The sequence below is a fragment of the Podarcis erhardii genome (assembly GCF_964252035.2).
Source record: "Podarcis erhardii genome assembly, chromosome: 13".
Classification (NCBI taxonomy): Eukaryota; Metazoa; Chordata; class Lepidosauria; order Squamata; family Lacertidae; genus Podarcis; species Podarcis erhardii.
The window spans coordinates 6,958,646-6,977,595 of NC_138502.1; the positions used below are offsets into that span (position 1 = coordinate 6,958,646).

The 18,950-nt window shown below is 43.7% G+C and overlaps 2 protein-coding genes across 2 annotated transcripts in view; one reads left to right on the forward strand and one right to left on the reverse strand.

The window, feature by feature from the left end:
• The window catches only part of LOC309326595 (vomeronasal type-2 receptor 26-like), a 406,890-nt gene that overhangs the window by 196,228 nt on the left and 191,712 nt on the right, over nucleotides 1–18,950 (forward strand). The gene's annotated exons all lie outside the window — the stretch shown is intronic.
• LOC309328372 (uncharacterized protein) lies at nucleotides 1,060–14,272 on the reverse strand. Its single transcript, XM_081838368.1, is given in 5 exon segments — nucleotides 1,060–1,264; nucleotides 1,267–1,580; nucleotides 3,887–3,974; nucleotides 13,587–13,957; nucleotides 14,147–14,272. Coding segments are annotated over 5 exon segments (1,023 nt in total). The 5' UTR covers nucleotides 14,193–14,272; the 3' UTR covers nucleotide 1,060.

An 18,950-nucleotide genomic window follows, 5' to 3' on the forward strand; every position in this document is an offset into this window, starting at 1 on the left:
ACAACATGCAATAGCAATATGTAAAGTGGTCGGGTGGGGATCCAATGAAAAGTGGCTGCAGAACAAGCCATGGGCCTGTATTATATACTGGAGGAACGAGCTTTAACTTGGTTGGACATGCTTGCTCCCGATTCACTGATTCGGCAAGTGGACAGGGGAAATTACCCGTATATACTCGAGTATAAGCCAACCCGAATATAAGCCAAGGAACCTAATTTTACCACAAAAAACCAGGAAAACATATTGACTCGAGTATAAGCTGTTTCACCACACCACAAACCTCTTCCTCCCAGCCCCTCCCGTTCCCCTGCTTACCTAGGGTGCGGTCAAGAGGTCAGAGGCTGGTGGCAGCAGCGGCGGAGGAAGAACAAGCAGCTCGAAAGGGCTGCTTTCAGGCTGCTAGTTCCTCCTCCACCACCACTGACCGCTGCCAACAGTATATCTATTCAGTCGAGGGGGGCTTTTTCAGCATAAAAATATCTGCTGAAAAAGCTGACTTATACTCCAGTATATACGGTAGTCAAGCAACAAGTTTGGTAGAGTCTTCCTGTGATGTCTGGGAATCCCAAGTCAGATCCTGGCACGCAGGGGAGTGCCTGTCCACAATTAGGTACACTGCAGAGGGCAAGCACATTTCTCACAGTATCCTCTCTCCCCAATAGAAATTTCAAAAAAGCTCTTTAGTGTAACCAATAGAACAAGCTGTGGTGTGTGGCTGGTTGTGGTGTTTGTGCATAGTGCCATTGGAGAATGTTTGATGGACCTTGGTGTAAATTAAAGATTCATAGAACTGATCCGGACACTGAGATTATCATTTGAGGCCCTTTTTTCATGTTCCTCCTCCACATGATGTCTGGAGGGTGAGAAAATGAGAAGGAGACTTTTCTGAAATGGCTCCCTGTTTGTGGAATGCTCTCCCCAGTGAGAATCGCCTGGAACCATAACTCAGAGGTGTGACCAGACAAAACACAGATAATCATGTATTTACAAAACTGGATATTGATTTTGCAGCAAAGTCACTTGATACAGTGTTGTACTGATCCCCATTTTTTTTCTATTTCTATTGTGTGTTACTTCTGTAGGTTTCCATCAGTATAATCATTTCTGGATTAAGTTGCAGATTGAAGAGGCAGGCTGCTTGGATGTTGTTCCGCATCATCTGTGGCATGTAGAATTGCTCTGGCAAAACTTTCATAGTGTATATGTTTATAGAAGCAGGACTTCTACTTTTTGAACACGGCCCAATAGGCTTTGTCTCACTGTGTCTTCTCGGGCACAGAAATACACAGCGGAGTCTGCAGCTGTCAGGGAGTTCAGCAGGAGGGAGAACTCGTTCTTTGAGGCATCTGAAGAAATGCTTGCTCTGCTCTTCAGGGAAGGGGCATATCTTGTGTCTCCATCATAGGGGTATATCCATGCAATCCATTCCAGACCTTTCCCAGGAGCTTGACGGATCCAACTCCACCAATAGGACTGAGTAGAGATGGAGAAACCAGTGACTTTACAAAGAAGGTTAAGATTCTCTCCAGGTCTCATTATTCCTGGCCCAGATGATACAAGCTGAATGTCTGAGAAGACCCCTTGGAAAGAGAAAAGATGGCAATGAATGGTTGTCCGTCATCTAATGGCCCCATGAAGTAAATTAACATTGCAGAACTTCCCTTACCTTTAGAAAAAGCCACCAAGGGAAACAAGAGCAACAAAAGCTCCATAATGTTGATGAATAAATGTTTGCTAGAGATACAGGAAAGAGGGGACTCTGGGCTGGGAAGCAAGTGAAGATTTTATATTCAGGGCTTTTCATCCGAAACTATTCTCAACTTCATGGTGGAATTTACATGAGACCTCCCCAGTGAGGCACATGAGGCAGATAAAAGCCGTTTGGGGAATCAGTGTTTGCTGCTGGTTTCCTCTTTGTCCCCTGCACAAACACAAACACACACAGACAAATGCACACAGAGTGGAGTTCTAATATAGGGGGCATAGATGGAATGCAAAATTCAATCAAAGACGTTGGTGCTGGAGGAAGGTTTGGAAAATATTAATGTACTGGGGTGGATTTTTATATATATATACTTTAAAACTGCTGGTTGTGGTGGAAAGTTAACGGGGCGGGGCTGGCATTTATTTACTTATTATTTCATAGTCAATGGAAAGAGACAAAGTTGTGCCAATTCCACCCATCCCTCTCCCTTTTGCTTGGTGAGGGGTTAACTGACAAGAAGTCATAAGCAAGCAAGGGTTGTGGCTCAGGATGTAGCAGGAGTGTGGAGCTTGTCTGGGTGAATTAAGAAGAAGTCCTCTACACCAGCATTTGCCTTTGGACGGGGTGGGGAAACTCATTGCCATTCCATTCATTGCTGATGCCTTTTTCTGTTCTTCACACCATGGCTGCCCCCTTGTGGGGAGCAGGAAGAGGTGGAATATAGTTCCAGGGGCCTTGGGTTCTGACAAGATGCTTAATTTGCAAAATGTCCTTTGGCATAGATTTGTGGGTGTATCTTCTTGTAATGTTGGGAAGCAGCACCGAACATGTAATTGCACCCAAAACACATTTCAACTATTAGAGCTTGATAATTTAAAGTTTTTATTCTTTCAGTTAATTCACATGTTAACATGCCACAGAACACACCATTGCTGAACAGATCTGCCGAAACATATGTTTTCCAAATATGATTCTTCTCCTCACCACAATGGAGAGTTAAGTGTGTGGATATGAGTAATCTGATCAGCTCCATTCACTTGGCTGTGGCAAGCATGCATTAATCTAAACACCATTCTCATGGAATTTATCCTATTCATTCATAGCATTTTACCCTGATTTTCTTTCGAAGAATTCAAGGTGCTATACATTATATCCCTCTCTTCATATCCTCACAACACTCCGATATCCCCCTCCTCATATATTCTTCACAACACTTCAATAAGGTAGCTTAGGCTGAGAGGCCGTGACTGACCCATGGTCATCTAGTGAGCTTCATGGACAAGTAGGGATTTGAACCCGGGTTTCCCAGGTTGTATGTGCTGCAGAGGAGGTTTTCATGCCATTCCAAGGGACAAAGGGATGATGAAGAAAGGCAGAATGGCAAATTCACAATTTTGTTAAAAGTCCACATTTCTACTTGAGGTCTATCGCAAGCAGCCTTAAACATAACTCATAGGTATGAGCAGACAAAACACAAATAACAAAGCAGGATATTGATTTTAGGTGGTAGGAGAAAATGTTGTAGCAAAGACATTTTGTACAGCATTGTACTGATCCACATAAGTCTACTTCCATTGTGTATTCCTTCTCTAGGTTTTTTCATCAGTATAATCATTTCTGGATTAAGTTACAGATTGAAAAGACAGGCAGTTTGGATGTTGTTCCGCATCAACTGTTGAAAGTAGAATTACTCTGTCAAAACTTTCACAGTGTATTTGTGTATAGAAGCAGAACTTCTACTTTTTGAACAGGGCCTAATAGGCTTTGCCTCACTGTGCTATCTTGGACACAGAAATACACAGCGGAGTCTGCAGCTGTCAAGGAGTTCAGCTGGAGAGAAAATTCATTTTTTGAGGTATCTGAAGAAATGGTTGCTCGGCTACTCAGAGAAGGGGCATATGCTTTTCCTCCATCATAGGGGTATATCCGTGTAATCCATTCGAGACCTTTCCCAGGTGCTTGACGGATCCAACTCCACCAAGAGTACTGAGTAGAGATGGAGAAACCTGTGACTTTACAAAGCAGATCTAGATTCTCTCCTGGCCTCACTATTCCTGGCCCAGTTGATACAAGCTGAATGTCTGAGGAGACCCCTTGGAAAGAGAGAAAAGAGGGCAATGAATGATTGAACATCATCCAGTCACCACATGAAGTAAATTAATACTGTAAAACTTCCCATACCTTTAGAAAAAGCTACCAAAGAAAACAAGAGCAACAAGAGCTCCATGTTGATGAATGGATGTCCTAGAGATACAGGAAAGAGGGGACTCTGGGCTGGGAAGCAAGTGGAGATTTTATATTCAGGGCTTTTCATCTGAAACTATTCTCAACTTCATGGTGGAATTTACATGAGACCTCCCCAAAAGCAGTTTGGGGGAATCAGGGTTGCAGCTGGCTTCCTCTTTGTCCCCTGCACACACACAAACACATAGAGACAAAAGCACACAGAATGGAGTTTTAATGGAGGGGGCATAGATGGAATGCAAAATTCAATCAAAGACGGTGTTGGAGGAAGGTTTGGAAGAGATTAATATACTGGGGATGGATTTTTCTCTCTTTTATACTTTAAAACTGATGATGATGATTTCAGCCTCTCTTCCCCATGCTCCTATATAGATGATGTTGGTGCGTGGCAATTATAATTTCAGATGCAGCTTGTGAAAAAAATTAGGCTGGAAGGGAGCTCTGCTGTGGCAACCTGGATAAGAGGATTTTTTATGTAAATAAAAGAAAATGTAAGATATAGGTACTGTCTTTATATTCACAGCCCAGTGCACCCTTCCTCCACCCCTGGAATGCCCACCACCCTCCCACATGCAGCACTGTTATTTATTACCTCCCCTCATGAAATCCCATCAAGAGTCTTTTTTTTGGGGGGGGGGAATGCTTGCACTGCAAGGAGGGAGATATTTCAAAGTTTCCTTTGGATAAATATTTAGAATAATCCTCTACATTTGAAAGGAGGCCATTCACCTTCATAGGCAAAGGAAAGAGACAAAGTTGAGACAATTCCCACCCCCTCCCTTTTGCTTGGGGAAGGCTTGACTGACAAGAAGTCATAAGCACACTAGGGTTGTGGCTAAGGGTGTCGCAGGAGTGCAGAGCTTTTCTGGGTGTATTAGGAAGGAGTCGTCCTCACCAGCATTTGCCTTTGGACAGGGGTGGGGAAACTCATCCAAAGTTTTGGGAGTCCAACGCCTTTCATCCTAGGGGTAGCCATTGTGATTCCATCCAGTAGTTATTGGTTTCCAAGTCACATCAGTCTTGCCATCGAAGCAGATTATCAGGGGCAGTGGGAGCAGGAGCCCAGGAACATTTGCAGGGCCACAAGTTCCTCTCCCCTGCTGTTGGATAAAAGAGAAAGACTGCCATAAATCGGACATCAGGAATCACAAGACAGAGAAACCAGTAGGAGAACACTTCAATCTCCCAGGACATTCTATACAAGATCTCAAAGTAGCTGTTTTACTACAAAGGAATTTCAGAAATAGACTGGAAAGAGAAGCTGCTGAATTACAACTTATCACCAAACTTAAAACCATGGAGAAACCTGGTCTGAACAAAGACCTTGGATTCTTATCTCATTATACATGACAAAGCCATTTTTCACCTTCTCACCCCTTGCTTTTTCCTGTAAGACCTATTGCAGTCGTTAAGAGTCGTCAACAGGCTCATCACACTATCTGCCAATCACCCATTCCCACCACCCTTCTGAGTAATACCCCTCCCCACCTTCTCACTATATAGAAGGGTCTGGAAACCTCTGTTTCAGTGTATCTGAAGAAGTGTGCATGCACACGAAAGCTCATACCAAGAACTGACTTAGTTGGTCTTTAAGGTGCTACTGGAAGGAATTTGTTTTGTTTTACCATTTTTTTGCCATCTATGACTGGAGGCAGGAGTTGAAAAGGTATGGAAATAGACTGAGGGTAGGCTCACTGTCTATGCCAGGCACACTGCTTCTACTTTTCCTTCTTGGAAACAGATATCTCAGGTTCTCCACAAATCCTCCACCCCCTGCAGTCTAGGCTGAAGATAAAAAGACCCCAAGATCCCAAGAATCATGATGAGTGACCATATCACAGATTATATAGATTATGAAAAAGAGGGGCAGAAGCAAGAATTATACTAGGCGATTCTGAGAGTCAGGTTCACACTTTCTAGGCCTGGGAGAGTTAATCTCTCTCTTTTCACACTCTGTCATGCAATAGAGATGTCACCCTTCCCTTGATCTAATGTCTAGCTGAATGCTGCAACTGAGGGCTCATCCACACTAAGCTTTCCTTCGCATTTTCCAGGCACAGTCCATGATTTAAAGCTCTGCGTCCAAACACTTCTTTTCTGGCTCCAAAGCTTTCCCCATGAAAACTTGCTCTTTGAAGCTGAATTGGAGCAAATGTCAATCCTCAGAAAACCTGAATTGACATTTGCTCCTCTTCAACTTTAAAGAGCAGGTTTTTGTGGGGAAGTTTCCAGAGCAAAAAAAGAGTGCTCAGACAGAGAGGTTTAACTGCAAGTGTAGATCAGCCCTGAGAGTGACATGAAGTGTAGGGGAAATACATTTCCTCCAACATTTCTTTGATGAAAATAGGGACATCTTATTCCATAATAATAATGTTACTATTTATACTCCCCCCATCTTACTGGGTTGCTCCAGCCACTCTGGTCAGCTTCCAACACATATAAAACACATAAGAAAACCCTAAACAATAATAAAACTTCCCTATATAGGGCTGCCTTCAGATGACTCGGGGTGTGTGTCAGATAATTGCATACCCTCCAACATTTCTCTGGGGGAAATAGTGACTTCCTTTGGAAAAGCAGGACCTTTTGGTATCACAAACAGGGATGGCTTCTGTAAATCCAGGACTGTATCTGAAAAATAGGGACACTTGGAGGGTCTGTAAATAGTAGGAGCCTCAGGATACTGCTGGAACCTGTGCAAAAACATGACCTTCAATGTGTTTGGGGGGGGGGGTCTCATAGACTTACATGTAAAATGTGATGGTGAATTCCGGGGTGCAAAAGGGGACATGAAAATATTTATCTTCACTGTAAGTTGCAATGTTTGTTCCTCAAGATTGTAACTGAGAGCAAGATTGTAACTGAGAAAAGGAGGGTTTTTGCCTGACTTCAGATTCACTTCCTCTCACTGTGTCTCTTGCACAGTAATACACAGCTGTGTCCTCGGGTTTAAGGCTGTTCATTTGCAGATAGAGGAGGCTGTTGGAATTGTCCCTGGAGATGGTGAATCTTCCTTTCACTTTATCCAGGTAGTACATTGCACCTGAATTGTAATTTATGTAGGCCACCCATTCCAGGCCCTTCCCTGGAACCTGTCTCACCCAGTCCATGCTGTAGTCCCTAAAGTTGAACCCAGAGGCTCTACAGGAGAGGCGGAGGGACTCTCCAGGCTTTTTCACATCTCCTCCAGCCTCCACTAGCCGGACCTCCGATTGGACACCTAGAAAGAAAGGCATTTTAAGAGACCTGCTGCATGTTGCTAACACCCAGAATGTACTAGCTTTCTTCAACTGAAAGGATATTACCTCCCAAAACTGCTGCAAAGCAAACTAGCTGAAGCAAAGCTATCATTTTCTTTATTCTAATCTTTTGACAGGTCGAGTGAAGTGTTGACCCAAGTATGCAAAAGAAAGGGAGGCTGTCTGACTGCTTTAAAGAGGAAGCTCTCTCTGAATATTTACATAATCAGGAGGATAAATGCACCAACGGAAACATTTGGCAATACAGGACTGGAGGCGGGTCTGGATTTGCAAAAATCTCATTCTCTGTACTGTGTGCACAGCTTCTTGGAGTGGTTGATGTGTGCATTGCTCTTGTGTGAAATGAGCAACACAGGCTTTTGTGCGTCACTTTGAACTTTGTGCGTCACTGTGGAAGATGGTGTGTGTGTGTGTGTGTGAGAGAGAGTGAGGTACTTTCCCTGGAAGGAATACAGTGGTGCCTCGCAAGACGAAATTAATCCATTCCGTGAGACTCTTCGTCTAGAGGTTTTTTTGTCTTGCGAAGCAAGCCCATTGACGGCTTAGCGGCTTAGCGCTATTAGCGCTATTAGCGGCTTTTAGCGGCTTTTAGCGGCTTTTAGCGGCTTTTAGCGGCTTAGCAGATAAGCAGATAAGCAGATAAGCGGCTTAGCGGCTTAGAAAAAGGGGGGAAAGGGGGGGGGGACCGCAGGAACTCGCAAGACATTTTCGTCTTGCGAAGCAAGCCCATAGGAAATTCGTTTTGCAAATCACCTCCAAAACGGAAAACCCTTTCGTCTAGCGGGTTTTCCGTCTTGCGAGGCATTCGTCTTGCGGGGCACCACTGTACCAATTTCCACCTAGAGAGAGGGAAACAGACTCTCGAGACAAGGCTCAACAGAATCTATTTAGCTAAATAGAATCCAACCCTTGGCTTACACCAGAAAGCAGGGTGGATTGCTGGCGTCAGCAAAGGAAATCCCAGGTACACTTCCAAATGAAACACCTGTAGCTATTTCCATGCACCCAAACCACAAAAATGATCTTAGCTGGATTTCTTCTGCAGGCTACTTGTTTTTTTCCGGCTGATTCATTAAAAACCTGGGGGACTACCGCCTATTATTCCTCAGCGGCCGAACATGCAGTTCATGAGATAACAAGGCCCTGAAAGGCCTTGAGACTTATAATCAACAAGCATAGAATTGTAGTATTGGGAAGTACCTCAAGGGTCATCCAGCCCACCCCCTGCAGTGAAACGTGCTGCAGCTTTAATCTAACAATGGCGAACAATTCCTTGGCATAGTTGTAGGTAGGAATTGGGCTGCAGCGATGTGAACGCACGAAATGGGAGGTTTATTTTAAAAGTTGTAGCCTGGCAGAGAAAGCAAATGCTTGTGGAATGTCCTCCCTTAGAGGTTTCAAACAAAATGATAGCTGGAGGGTTTGTGCATAAGTATATTGTGTTAATGTAGGAATATTGGAGCATTTGACAAGTCATTCTGATTATTCCTTGTTGCTGGGCTTCTCAGAGTATGGGGAACCCTGTCTTATAAATGAATGAGCAAATATAAAAGCTGACTTTGCATCAAAGACTGCCACCTGGGTGCTTGTGGGTGCAATTACATCTAAGGGAACCTTCCCTGGTTTCCATATGGTCCCCTCCCCTTGACTAAAATTAGAATTTAAATAATCATTTTGTTGTATCTAATATATAGAGTGTTGCATGTGTTTGGTTGCAGTGCTTGTGGGTGGTGCCAATGGCATTCTCCCCCCCCCCCCCGATTTTCAAACATGCCCAGGTGTCTAGATTAACAGCCCCTGGTCTAGATAGCATTGACACTTTGTCATCTAAAACATATTACTATAGGTATCTCTAAAGTAGAACTAGGCACAAATTGCATATATCTTGTTTACACATAATCTTCTCCATGGATGGATTACAAAAAAAAAAAAAAAAAATCCATGGATTACATGCTCATGCCTTTGGACGAATCTCCATGTTCTGGACTTCTTTTGCTTTTATTTTGATGTCCTCAATCCAGAAATCACCCAAATCATGCCACAAATCCCCCTTAATGAATTGTTACCACTGGACTGATAACATTGAGAGAATAGTGAGAACGTTTCTCAGGGACTCAAAGTCTCAAAGGGCTTGTAGAATGTTAGTTCTGAAGGAAATCTCTGACGAAATAAGTAGCCTCACATGTGAAACCACCAACAGCAACACGAGCACCATCTTACTTCAGTCATGCTGCATGGTTTTTCTGTTCTTCAAGCCATGCCTGCCCCCTTGTGGGAAACAGGAGGAGAGAGTTCTGAGACTTGGTTTTATGACAAATCGCTTATTGTGTGAAATGTTATTTGCAGAAAAATAGCACTGGTCACTCCACAATGGTGGCCACAGAGCTGTTGCTATACCAAAGTGAGATTTCCTCCAAGGTTAAATATCACAAAAGCCTAATTAGTCAGATTTGTGCAGTTTCAACTATATGGCTAATTGTTTCTTCACTTCTTTCCTGGAAAACTGACGTTGTAGTGAACTTCTGAGGTCTTGACTGAGGACCGTCCAATATTCATTATTAAAAGAAAGCGACAGCCTTAATTCTCATAAATTTCCAAACACGTCTGCTTACAGTTTAACAAAGAGATGGAGAGAGTGTCTGTGGAAGGCCAGTGTGTTGTTAGATGTATTGTTAGATGTATTGGTTTTTTATGCTTCTGTGCTTTTATGTTTGTACATATTTTATGGGCTAATAGCCGTAAATAAATTTGAATTTGAATTTGAATTTGGAAGGCCAGTGTGACACTTTTATCTGTATGTAAATGTAGGGTTAGCTTCCTGTTTAAGCCATAGCTAGAACCCTCTGTAGATACAGGATCACTTTCAGTGAACCCCTCTCAAATCCCAAGTGGGGAAAATGCTACATATATTTCCAATTGTTTTCATTTTAGTCATCTTGGGAGGTGATTTTTTTCTCAGTTCCAGTGCAGATTATTGGTCTAAATTATCTCAATAATTTTTTTTTTCTGTCTCTTACAGCTGGATCAACTCAGAGAGCAGCTATGAGCAAACGAAGGTTTTTGCCAGGCTTCAGATTCACTTTCTCTCACTGTGCCTTTCTCTCTCTTACACAGTAATACACAGCCGTGTCCTCAGGTTTAAGGCTGTTCATTTGCAGATAGATCAGGCTTCTGGAATTGTCCCTGGAGATGTTGAAGTGTCCCTTCACTTTATCCAAGTAGTAAATGTAATTTGAAGTGGGGTGTATGAAAGCCACCCATTCCAGGCCTTTCCTAGGAGTCTGTCTCACCCAGTGCATGTAAGTGTCCCCAAAGTTGAACCCAGAAGCTTGGCAGGAGAGGTGGAGGGACTCCCCAGGCCTTTTCACATCTCCCCCAGACTCAACCAGCTGGACCTCCAATTGGACACCTAGAAAGAAAGGCATATTGAGAGACCAGATGCATGTTATTAACACCCAGAATGTACCAGATTTCTTCAACTGGAAGGGTGAATTTACCTTCCCAAGCTGCTGAAAGGAAAACAAGTTGAAGGAAAACCATCATTTTTCTTGTCTGGTTCTTTGAGAGAGTTGAGAGAAAAGCAGTCCCAAGTATGCAGTAGAAGAAATGGTGTCTGATTGCTTAAAAGAAGAAGATCTCTCTGAAGATTTGCATACCTATCAGTATAGAAGAACCAACGGAGAATTTCGGCAATGGAGGACTGGAAACACAGCTGGATGGACTTTGTAAAAATAATAATAATCATTCTTTGCTGCTGTACAGTTTGCACAGTGGTTTACAGTAGTGTATTTATGTATCTCTTTCACTATAAAAGAGCAACACAGGGTTTTGGAAACTCTGTCACTTTTTGCATGCCCTGTGCCTGTACTCTGGAGGGTGAGGAGTAATTTCTTAGTGCACCTGAGCAGGAGCAATATGATGAAATCAAGTGGGTGAAAGTATAGATTAACAATTAAGTAATAACATAGCTCAGCAAAGAAAGAAAATTATTGTGGAATGAATAGTTTATGCATAAATATCTTGCTTTGAGCAAGAATATGAGAACATATGGCAAAGCATTTTGACAGTTCCTTGTTTCAGCCCACCTGAAAGCAAGGAGAACCCTGTGTCCTAAAATCCTTCAACTGCCGAAACTTTGTTTCTATTAAGGGTTGCCCATATAGCTGCAGAAACCCATTCCCTGAAGGCTTGAAAAGAGCACTCTTTTGTAGGCAACAGAATACCACATTTTTCGCCCTATAGGACGCACTTTTCCCCCTCCAAAAATGAAGGGGAAATGTGTGTGCGTCCTATGGGGCGAATGCAGGCTTTCGCTGAAGCTTGGAGAGCGAGAGGGGTCGGTGCGCACCGACCCCTCTCACTCTCCAGGCTTCAGGAACACATCTGCAGCCTAGACTGCCCTGTGGGAGTTCCCACAGGGCTGTCTAGGCTGCAGATAGCAGCCTGCTTCCCAGAGCATCGGGCGCCCTGAAAGCAGAGCGCCCGGTGCTTCGGGAACACATCTGCAGCCTAGACTGCCCTGCGGGAGTTCCCACAGGGCTGTCTAGGCTGCGGATAGCAGCCTGCTTCCCAGAGCATTGGGCGCCCTGAAAGCAGAGCGCCCGGTGCTTCGGGAACACATCCGCAGCCTAGGCAGCCCTGCGGGAGGTCCCGCAGGGCTCCCCACGCTGCGGATAGCAGCCTGCCGCCCGGCGCAACAGTGCCCTGAAGCAGAGTGCCCCTCGCGCCAGACAGAGATCCGCAGTGTGTTGGAGTCCTGCGGGAGTTCCCCGCAGGGCTCCCCATGCTGCAGACAGCAGCCTGCTGCCCGCTGCGCCCCGCGCGCCGGACAGACATCGGCCAGCCCCACAAGCTGCCATCCCGCTGTTCCTCGAACTGGTTCAGTTTCCCCGACCTGGTTCAGTTTCCCCCCAAAAAAACTAGGTGCGTCCTATGGGACGAAGCGTCCTATGGGACGAAAAATACGGTAGGTCATGTAGCTGGCTGTTTTGCCAGCAATGGGTGAGGCAGGAAAAGTCCTATAATGGTTTCCAGCTGATGTCACAATTTATGGTGGTAGCTCTCCAAAGTGGGGAGGTTTTGGCAGCAGAAAGCCAGGATTTATGAGGTAAAATTCCTGGCAATGCTCCCCAATGGGTTCTGGGGAGTTCACTGCATACAGCTGTGCCACTTAAGCCCATGTCTGCCAACTCAAATGGCAGAGCAGGTGTGACCTGGGAGTGTGTCCCTGCTATGGACGAACCACCAAGAGATGAAGTGGCTACAGGAGGAAGTGATGGACATATGTTTGCAACAGGAGCGGGAAACCTGATATCTTTCCTAAGAAATTGTATTAAATGAAAGTAATTTGGTCTGATCTGTAATAATTTGGAAAACCAATGAAAATAATATAAAAAAGAGAAGTGCTATAATGCTCCTTTCATAGATGAAGAGGGAAATTCACTGCCAGCTGGGAACTGAGAAGAACTGAGAATGGATGTGTGAAGAACTTGCCTAGAGAGAGCTCTTGTGCACAAATCTATATGCAGGAATGGCCACCCTTGTTTGAGGGGAGGTCTGGAAATGGAGGGATCAAACCCTTCCTCTCAGTTGTTGTCAATAGTTTTATTCATTTCCTTGCAGCTGTGAGCAAATGAAGCTTTTTGCCTGGCTTCAAATTCACTTCCACTCTCTGTATGTCTTACACAGTAATACATGGATGTGTCCTCAGGTTCAAGGTTGTCCACCTGCAGATAGAGGTGGCTGTTTGAATTGTCTCTGGAGATGCTGAATCATACACTCTCTTTATCCAAGTAGCTTGGTTTATGTGTTCCATGAATTCTGGTCCCCTCCCTGGACACTGTCACACCCAGACCATCCAGGGAACCCAGACGTGTAGGGAGAGTAGACCTCAGATTGAACACCTATCTGGAAAGTGGTACATTATAAGGCCTTGTTCAGGAATTGAACAGCCCCCTGTTCTGAAAATGAGAAGGAGGGGAGGAAACTGCAAAGATGGCTGGGGGAAAAACTGAGAGAAAGGTAGCATTTTCCCCACTTGTGCTTCTAGAGGCATATACTGAACATTGTCCCAGGTCTACAGAGAGTTCTGCCTTTTATTGTAGTGGGGCTGAGAGGGAGTCTGGCTGATTTAAACAGGAAGATGACCCTGTATTTACACACATCTCCAGATAATAATAATAAAAAATTCACAGATCCAACTTTCACCACATACCATAATTGTATCAAAAGCAAAAATGTTGGTGCTAATAACACACACACACACACATGCTGCAACCTAGCTTTCCCTTCCCCGGCATCAGTTGAGTTTAGGATTACTCTGTTAATTGTCTTTATGCAGTAGACTTTATTAGTCTGAATAGAAGCAGGGATTCTACATTCTGAAAGCTTCCTGTTTTTGCACACAACTCAATAAATCTTGATTCACTGTGGTATTCTCGGACACAGAAATACATGGCTGAGTCTGCAGCTGTCAGGGAGTTCAGCTGGAGAGAGAGCTCATTCTTGGACTTGTCTGAAGAAACAGCTGTACGGCTCTTCAGGGAAGGAGTATACCACTTTCTCCCATCATTGGGGTCTGTTCCTGCAATAAAATCAAGACCTTTCCCAGGTGCTTGGCGGACCCAGTGCCACACATAATGCTGAGTGGAGATGGAGAAACCCGTGACTTTACAGAGCAGGCTGAGGTTCTCTCCCGGTCTCTTCATTCCTGGCCCAGACAATTCAAGCTGAATGTCTGATAAGACCCCTTGAAAACAGAGAATTTTTCAATTAATGTTTGAACAGCATTCAATCCACACATGAAATGAATCAGTACTGTACTTGAAATAAATCAACACCCCTTGAGAACAGAGGTTTCAGTGAGTACTTGAAAATCATCTAATCACCACATGAAATAGATGCATATTTCTGAACTTCCCTCAATTAAAACACTTACATTTTTGAGAGGCCACCAAAGAAAACAAAAACAATAACTTCATCATGTTAGCAAAGTAATGCCCTAACAAGAGAGGAAAGAAGGGATCTTGAAGTGGGAAGCAAGGGAAGATTTTATATTGAAGTGGACTCTTTTTTAAAACTCTTGGAGATATTTGCATGAGACCTTCCCCCTGTGACTCCTAACATAAAAGGAGGTACTAAAAGCAATTCTGGTTATAGGGTTTGCTGCTGGCTTCCTCGCTGACTCTCCTCCCTTCCCAAAGTTGTAATAGAGGAACTATTTGCAGAAAGCAAAACCCAATATTTACAATTGAAAATGGCTGGTTGTGGCAGGCTTTTCGCAGTCATGCTTTCATCTCACTGCCCAAATTACCCTGAGGCCACATCCACACCATGCAGTTAAAAGCACTGTGACATCACTTTAAACAGTTGAACCTTCTCACAAAGCATTATGGGAGCTGTGCATTGTGAACGGTGCTGAGAGCCGTTAAGAGATCCCAATTCTACTCAGAGCTACAATTCCCAGAATGATTTAACAATTGATCCCTCTTCCTAGAAAAGTCAGGGAATAATAGCTGGGGGGGGGGGGAGTAGGGGTCTGTTAACAACTCAGGCACATTTAACAACCATGTACAGTGGTACCTCCATTTATGAACTTAGTTCGTTCCAGAAGCCCGTTCTTAAACCGAAAACATTCTTAAACCAAGGTGTGCTTTCCCTAATGAGACTTCCCGCCACTGCTGCCCTTCCACCGGTCAGCTTCCATTCATCTCTTGGACTTTCTTTGCCAACCGAGTTTGTGCAGTGACTGGGGCAATGGAATAAAAACTTGCCCACAATATCTTTGCTTACTTTATTTTCAAATAATAATCAAACAGCTGCAACTCACCACTCTACACCAGCCAGTACCATACAAAGCATTGGTCAACTTAAACATAGTTTTCACAATAATCAATTACCCTATCACATTGCTGCATTCAGTGCAGCAGGTAAACTCCCCCTGCTAATTAATTAAATTGTTAAGATACTACAGGTGTGTTGAATTGTTAAGAGCTCACAGATGTGCCACCATGCAGGTTATAATTACACACACCTCTGAGTAGCACCATTGACCACATCAATATTCAGAAAACCCAACGTCGTCTTCTGGGGCAAAGTTCGCTAGCCGGAACACCTACTCCTGGTTTTGCAGAGTGTATTGCCCGAATCATTCATTAACAGGACTGTTCTTAGACCAAGGTATCACTAAGCACAGGCTGAAGAAACAGACAAGTTTGAGAAAGTCTCTCAGGGAGTCAACCTCTCCTGGGATTTGCACATAAATAGTTATCAAGGAAATGTCTAAAAAATAACTAGATTCACAGCTGAAAACAGCAACAGTACTTGGATTGTGGTTTTATTTCAGTTATAGCTGAAGGCATCTTGATTTCTCCACACCATGCCTGCCCGCTTTTGAGAAACAGGGAGAAGAAGAAGAGTTCTGAGGCCCAGTTTTGTGAGAAGATGCTTAATGTGTGAAATTATGGGTTAGTAGAGATGGATGAATTTTCTGTCTAGTGAAGTTGGGCAGGGTGGAGGAGCACCTAGCATACAGCTGTACTGAAAACAAATTTAGATAATTTAACTTTGAGCTGTTGATATTTTGAATGAGGGATTGGAGGGTGGGAAGAGAGGTCTAATGAAGTTCCTTTAATGACTTTGAATGTTTTCTGAACAGGGAATTCACCTGTAGTGTGAGGAACTGACAGGACTTTCATTATGCTCTTATGCTCATGTTAAGTAGTCTTGGTGTTCCTTATTACAAAAACCTAGATATGTCAATTTTTGTTGCAGAATGTCCCACTTCAATAAATCACCAGCTATCTGAGAACCACTACCCCAAGATGGGAGCCATGGGCACACACATAGTGAATGTCATAGATTAACAGACACTGTTGTTTTCTACCTTGGTTCTTATCCTTGAGTTGGGTGAAGTGGTGAGTGGGTGGGAAATGTTACACATGGCTGTGGTACATAGACACATAGACACACTAACATCTGAATAGACCTGTGGAATCCCCCAACAGTTGTGTGTTAAGCTGCATCACCAATTTACTCCAGAACAAGGGTCCACAGTTCACCAAACATAACACTGGTCCTGAAAGACCTACAATGGCTCCCAGTATGTTTCTGAGCACAATTCAAAGTGTTGCTGCTGACCTTTAAAGCCCTAAACAGACTTAGCCTAGTATACCTGAAGGAGAATATCCACCCCCTATCATTCAGTCTGGAAAAAGTGAGGTTACAGTGAACCAGGCAAAGGGACTGCTTGGTGGTTGCACCCACCCTGTGGAATGCCCTCCCATCGGATGTCAAGGAAATAAACAACTATCCGACTTTTAGAAGACTTCTGAAGGCAGCCCTGTTTATGGAGGTTTTCAATGTGTGATGCTTTATTATACTTTTAATTTGTGGGAGCTACCAATAGTGGGTGGGGTATGTATGTATGTATGTATGAATGAATGAATAAAATAATTTTACCAGAGTTCAACCCCAGCTTTTGAAAGATGGCATCATTTGCATCTCCAGCTAGATATGGAGAACAGACATACTAGTTTCTTCGTCACCCATCATGCATAGAATCACCTTTTTTAAGTCCTGTCATTTGCTGAAGGAGAAAGGCCAGGACCACTTTTGGTTTTGTATATTTGGATTGAGAGATTGGGGAATGATGGGAGAAATACCATAACGTTTCTTTCATTGCTTTGTTTTCTGAAAAGCATTGTGAGAGTGTTCTGCACCTTTGTGTTTCAGAAAAGTAGGTTATGAAAAAAGAAACATAGAAAGCGGAGACATGAGACATGAGAATTGTCATTCTTGATGGCATTCAGATGCCCAGTCTGAAAGAAGAGCATTTGCCCCTGACCTAGTATGTCCATTGTAACTTGACTAAGGACAGTCCACACATTTACAGCTGTATCAGTGGGTGGATATCTCTTTCTGAATGGGAACCCAAGAAAAGACAAGATCAAACTTGTCTCAGAATACAGTCGTACCTTGGATCCAGGACACCTTGAGTCAAAAGTTTTTGCTTCTGAACGCTGCAAACCCGGAAGTGAGTGTCCCGGTTTGTGAACGTTCTTTGGAAGCCAAACATCCAACGGGGCTTCAACGACTTCCAATTGCCTGTGGGAGCTTCCTGCAGCCAGTTGGAAGCCGTGTGTTGGTTTCCAAACGTTTTGAAAGTCGAACAGACTTCCGGAACGAATTCCATTTAACTTCCGAGGTACCACTGTAGTTTTCTCCGGTCTCTTGCAGCTGAATGAACTTAGCCGCCATAAGCAGAGGGCGGTTTTTGCCTGCCTTCAGATTCACTTCCTCTCACTGTGCGTCTTGCACAGTAATACACAGCCGTGTCCTCAGGTTTCAAGTTGTACATTTGCAGATACAACAAGCTGTTTGAATTGTCCCTGGAGATGGTGAATCGTCCTTTGAATTTATCCAAGTAGGTAATGCTAGCTGAATCTGGCTGTATTTCTCCCACCCATTCGATGCCTTTCCCAGGAGCCTTTTTCACCCAGCTCATCCAGTAGCTGCCAAAGGTGAACTTGAAGGCTCGACAGGAGAGGCGGGTAGACTCCCCAGGCCTTCTGACATCTCCTCCAGACTCCTCCAGCAGAACCTCTGATTGGGCACCTAGGGAGAAAGAGATATACTATTAAGACCCCCTTCATGTTAACTTCAAGATCTGAACACACCCCTAATAGGAAATGGAGAAAAATTACCGCCAAAGATGGAAAGGAAAACAATTGGAAATAAAAGCAGCATTTTCCCAACTTGAGCTTTGAGATGCATTGACTGAAAGTGATCCTGTATCTACAGAGCGTTCTGCCTTTTGGTGTAGCTGTAGCTGGGAGGGAGTCTGGCTGATTTAAACAGGAAGCTGACCATGCATTTACATATACCTCCAGATAAAAGAGTCAACCAGGCCTTCCACAAATGCTCTCTGTTTTTATACAGTAAGTATAAAATGATTTCAAGTATAAAATGAAGGCATGATTTCAGGAATGGCAAACAATTTCTCGTGAAATCTACAGAGCATAGCTGTCAACACTTTCCTTTTTTTAAAGGGAAATTCTCTTATTCCGGATAGGGTTCCTCACAAGAAAAGGGAAAAGTTGACAGCTATGCTACAGAGAGCAGTAGGGTAGGAGGTGTGAGTTCAATGCCAAAAATGGCACTTTTAGGTTCCCAATTCATTAAAAACTATGAGGAATAGTTCAGCAATGAAAGAGAAATATTATTGTGGAATTGTCTGCCTGTGGTTGTTAACAAAAGGAAAGATGGGCATTCACCACAGATTCCTGACACTGATGCCCAATATTTGGTTGTAAAATGCTGGAAATGTAAGAAGACTGCTATATGATGATGCAAGACAGCAACTGGAATAAAGCCTTACACCAGGGGTGCCCAAGCTTTTTTCCAACAAGGGCCAGATTTGATGAAGTGAATGTGCATGAGGGCTGACCAAAGTTGTTGAGCTTCTTTTAGGATTTTACCCCAAAGTTCTTGACCTTTTTTTAGGATTGTACTTGTTGAGCTTTTCTAAGGATTTGACCCCAATAAATAAACTGTCTCGGGGTCAGATAAAACCAGCCAGGGAGCCGGATTAGGCCCCCCAAATGGACTTTGGACATGCCTGCCTTACAAAGAACAAAGTTTGACTCCTGGGTGCTTCATGGGGCTTCCGTTGGTACAAATATCTCAGCAAATGTCAGTTGATAAATGGCTTGTAGGACAAGAATATCGTTGGGGCAACTTGC